General features: G+C 48.5%; 1 protein-coding gene across 1 annotated transcript in view; it reads left to right on the plus strand.

The window, feature by feature from the left end:
• zdhhc8b (zinc finger DHHC-type palmitoyltransferase 8b) overlaps positions 1–5,000 on the plus strand; it is a 34,554-nt gene that overhangs the window by 24,471 nt on the left and 5,083 nt on the right. The window contains exons 9-10 of the mRNA XM_063017711.1: positions 1,161–1,270; positions 2,289–3,196. Of these exons, the coding sequence (XP_062873781.1) occupies positions 1,161–1,270; positions 2,289–3,196 (1,018 nt within the window). The remainder of the gene's footprint in view (positions 1–1,160; positions 1,271–2,288; positions 3,197–5,000) is intronic.

The following is a 5,000-nucleotide window of genomic DNA, read 5'->3' on the forward strand; positions in this document are numbered from 1 at the left end:
GACCAAAAATAAATGGACGTGCACTTGTGAATAAATGTAGTGCACTGATAATGCAGTGCATTGTGGGTGTTTCTGTTCTCCACGATGTGTTCGGACCTGCACCCCAGTGTGGTGCATGTATTCATTAGACAGGGGTGTAATGATCTGGGTGTGGCACTTTCACTCCCTGTAACTTGTGCTCGTATTTTTGCTGCAGGATTTTGACTCACCCGGGTTTGTGTGTGTTTTTGTGTGAGCTTTGAGCGCCCTCTGCTGGCGGAGCTTCACACTGCACTGTCAGAGTTTATTTACCTTCTTATACACCGATCAGCCATAACATTAAAACCACCTCCTTGTTTCTACACTCACTGTCCATTTTATCAGCTCCACTTACCATATAGAAGCACTTTGTAGTTCTACAATCACTGACTGTAGTCCATCTGTTTCTCTACATGCTTTGTTACCCCCTTTCATCCTGTTTCTCAATGGTCAGGACCCCCACAGGACCCCCACAGAGCAGGTATTATTTAGGTGGTGGATGATTCTCAGCACTGCAGTGACACTGACATGGTGGTGGTGTGTTAGTGTGTGTTGTGCTGGTATGAGTGAATCAGACACAGCAGCGCTGCTGGAGTTTTTAAACACTGTGTCCACTCACTGTCCACTCTATTAGACGCTCCTACCTAGTCGGTCCACCTTGTAGATGTAAAGTCAGAGACGATCGCTCATCTATTGCTGCTGTTTGAGTCGGTCATCTTCTAGACCTTCATCAGTGGTCACAGGACGCTGCCCACGGGGCGCTGTTGGCTGGATATTTATGGTTAGTGGACTATTCTCAGTCCAGCAGTGACAGTGAGGTGTTTAAAAACTCCAGCAGCGCTGCTGTGTCTGATCCACTCATACCAGCACAACACACACTAACACACCACCACCATGTCAGTGTCACTGCAGTGCTGAGAATGATCCACCACCTAAATAATACCTGCTCTGTGGGGGTCCTGTGGGGGTCCTGACCATTGAAGAACAGCATGAAAGGGGGTAACAAAGCATGTAGAGAAACAGATGGAGTACAGTCAGTAATTGTAGAACTACAAAGTGCTTCTATATGGTAAGTGGAGCTGATAAAATGGACAGTGAGTAATCGGTGTATTTATTATTTTTCTCTTTGTTTTTATTTCCAGAAAGTTCTATATCCAGTAAACCCACAGCTCCCAGTACTCCTGCCATGTACCAGTTCAGACCCTCGTTCGGTACCATGCCCAAGGTGCAGTACCACGCCACAGGAGAGAAGGTAAGAGCGACCGCGGACCTCTGGATGTCCTACAGTGCTTGAACTCGTTCCATACAGACAGTGATACACCATTTAACCAAAAGTATTTGGACACAAGCTCACAGAGCTACAAGGGTTAATACGAACCCAGTGAGATTTCGGAGTGTGCCTGTGGAATTTGTACCCATTTAACCAAAAAAGCATTTGCCAGGTCAGACTCTGGTTTTAGCTAGTCGACATTCCAGTTCATCCCGAAGGTGTTTCATGAGATGGAGATCATCAGGGTGTAAAGGACAGTTTTCCACTAGATTTTGGAGTGTGCCTGTGGGGATTTGTACCTGTCCAATCAAAAGAGAATTCGCCAGGTCCGACGCCTGTTTGGACAGTCGACATTCCAGTTCATCCCGAAGGTGTTTCATTCCAAAGGACTTTACTCTTTTAAAAAAGGCTTTCCATCATATTTTGGAGTGTGCCTGTGGGGATTTATGTTCCGAGAGGTCAGGCGCTCAAGTCTCATGCTTGGCCAGCGGAAACGAACCAGTAATCATAAGGTCAGATGCTAGTGTTGGACAGTCGACATTCCAGTTCGTCCCTGAGGTGCTTCGTGAGATTGAGGTCAGCCTTTCCACTAGATTTTGGAGTGTGCCTGTGGGGATTTATGTTCCGAGAACTCAGAGGAACGCTTTTGAGGTCGGGTGCTGAAGTCTCATGCTCACGGCCAGCGGAATTGAGTCCCACCGTTGCTAAATTTCCACTGTTGGGCCCCTGAGCAAGGCCCTTAACTCTGAGTAGGTCAAATTATATTCATCTATAAAAATGGACAAGAAGGCCCTGCTCGCCTCACAGTCAGCGTTCCAATTCATCCCGGTGGTTTTCAGCAGGGTTAAAGGTCAGAGCTCTGTGTAGTTTCTCCTGGAGGAAAGAGAAAGGACCTTCCCCAAACTGTTCCTACATAGTTGGAGGCATATGCTGGGTGTGTTCTCATAGGGGCCGATGATGGATCTTCCTGCCTAACAGCGTTCTTGTGGTTCTTTCTCAGCTGGCGACGCCCGAGGACTGCAAGACCTCGCCGATTTTGGAGGAGCGCGCTCACGACTACCGGTCCGAGCCGAACCTGGACCTGCCGGACTACAGCGGGGCAGAGGCGTCCCTCCGTCGCCACTTCCTGTCCTCTCCCTTCCAGCTGGACTCGTACAGTCTGAGAAGCAGCGGGCGCAGGGACGATCCCGTGAAGCTAGGGGGCGCCAAACCCGACTCGGCCACGTCCACCCCGCACAGGGGCGTGTTCTCCCCGGGGACCGTGTCCAGCCGTAACGGGAGTCTGTCCTACGACAGCCTGTTGACACCCAGCGTGGCGTCGGTGCCCTCTGTGCCCTTCCACTCGCCCTACCTGCCCCCTAAGACGTGCCACGCGCGGCGTCCTGAATTCCAGCGGCAGGCGTACGCCGCGTCCCCTTACTGCCCCGTCCGGGCGGGGTTCATGTACCCCCGGGAGCGGGAGCGCGACCCGTCCCCGGTCCGTTACGATAACCTGTCCGAAACCATCATGGCGTCCATCCAGGAACGGAAGGAACTGGAGGAGCGCGAGAAGCTCATCCGGCGGCACGGCGGCCACGCCCACGCGCAGATGTACGCCGACGACTCGGGCGTGTTCGACGCCCACTGTCCCGCCTACAGAGGCTCCCGGGACGAGCTGAGCCAGGTGGGGGTGCTGTCGTACGGTCCGCGGGTCCATCACGCCTCGGCGTCCTCGCTGATCCGCGCGCACGCGGCGTCCACTTCCTCCCTGCACGCGGCGGACGCAGGAAACGGGCGGGGCGGGCAGTACCGCTCGCCGTCCCATCAGCCCCCGCCGTCTCCGTCCTCCTCCCCTCGCTCGCCCTCCTTCACCCACCAGAAGCTCTCGTACGTGGGCGCCAGGGCCGTCTCGCCTCACCTCGGCTCCAGGTACGAGTGCGGTTGCCAGATTTCTGGTTTTCAACCGTGTAGTCCGGTTTTCAGTTTCTTTACTCATGTTTGTTGGGTCAAAAATATATAGACAGCCACTTAGATGTGACCTACAGCCTCCTCATTTCTCATTTACTGCGATCGACTAGGGCTGCTGACTTCTCTGTGTCCATATAACCAAGACCAGTTTGACTTCCTGACACCTGTTTTAACTTGAACTTTAAGGTGGGACTTTAAGGTGGAACTATAAGGTGGGACTTTAAGGTGGGACTTTAAGGTGGGACTTTAAGGTGGAACTTTAAGGTAGAACTTTAAGGTGGGACTTTAAGGTGGGACTTTAAGGTGGTACTTTAAGGTGGAACTTTAAGGTGGGACTTTAAGGTGGAACTTTAAGGTAGAACATTAAGGTAGAACATTAAGGTGAGACTTTAAGGTGGAACTTTAAGGTGGGACTTTAAGGTGGGACTTTAAGGTAGAACTTTAAGGTGGGACTTTAAGGTGGGACTTTAAGGTGGTACTTTAAGGTGGAACTTTAAGGTGGAACTTTAAGGTGGGACTTTAAGGTGGGACTTTAAGGTGGGACTTTAAGGTGGAACTTTAAGGTGGGACTTTAAGGTGGGACTTTAAGGTGGAACTTTAAGGTGGGACTTTAAGGTAGAACATTAAGGTGAGACTTTAAGGTGGGACTTTAAGGTGGAACTTTAAGGTGGAACTTTAAGGTGGGACTTTAAGGTGGAACTTTAAGGTGGAACTTTAAGGTGGGACTTTAAGGTGGGACTTTAAGGTGGGACTTTAAGGTGGAACTTTAAGGTAGAACATTAAGGTAGAACATTAAGGTTGGACTTTAAGGTGGAACTTTAAGGTAGAACATTAAGGTAGAACATTAAGGTGGGACTTTAAGGTGGGACTTTAAGGTAGAACATTAAGGTGGAACTTTAAGGTGGGACTTTAAGGTGGAACTTTAAGGTGGGACTTTAAGGTGGGACTTTAAGGTGGAACTTTAAGGTGGGACTTTAAGGTAGAACATTAAGGTGGGACTTTAAGGTAGAACATTAAGGTGGGACTTTAAGGTAGAACTTTAAGGTGGGACTTTAAGGTAGAACTTTAGGGTAGAACTTTAAGGTGGAACTATAAGGTAGAACTATAAGGTGGAACTTTAAGGTAGAACTATAAGGTGGGACTTTAAGGTGGAACTATAAGGTGGGACTTTAAGGTGGGACTTTAAGGTAGAACATTAAGGTAGAACATTAAGGTAGAACATTAAGGTAGAACATTAAGGTAGAACATTAAGGTGGGACTTTAAGGTGGAACATTAAGGTAGAACATTAAGGTGGAACTTTAAGGTGGAACTATAAGGTGGGACTTTAAGGTGGAACATTAAGGTAGAACATTAAGGTGGGACTTTAAGGTGGGACTTTAAGGTGGGACTTTAAGGTAGAACATTAAGGTGGAACTATAAGGTAGAACTATAAGGTGGAACTTTAAGGTAGAACTATAAGGTGGGACTTTAAGGTGGAACTTTAAGGTGGAACATTAAGGTAGAACATTAAGGTGGGACTTTAAGGTAGAACATTAAGGTAGAACATTAAGGTAGAACATTAAGGTAGAACATTAAGGTGGGACTTTAAGGTGGAACATTAAGGTAGAACATTAAGGTGGAACTTTAAGGTGGAACTATAAGGTGGGACTTTAAGGTGGAACTTTAAGGTGGAACATTAAGGTAGAACATTAAGGTGGGACTTTAAGGTGGGACTTTAAGGTGGGACTTTAAGGTAGAACATTAAGGTAGAACATTAAGGTGGGA

Source organism: Trichomycterus rosablanca, chromosome 21 (assembly GCF_030014385.1).
Source record: "Trichomycterus rosablanca isolate fTriRos1 chromosome 21, fTriRos1.hap1, whole genome shotgun sequence".
NCBI lineage: Eukaryota > Metazoa > Chordata > Actinopteri > Siluriformes > Trichomycteridae > Trichomycterus > Trichomycterus rosablanca.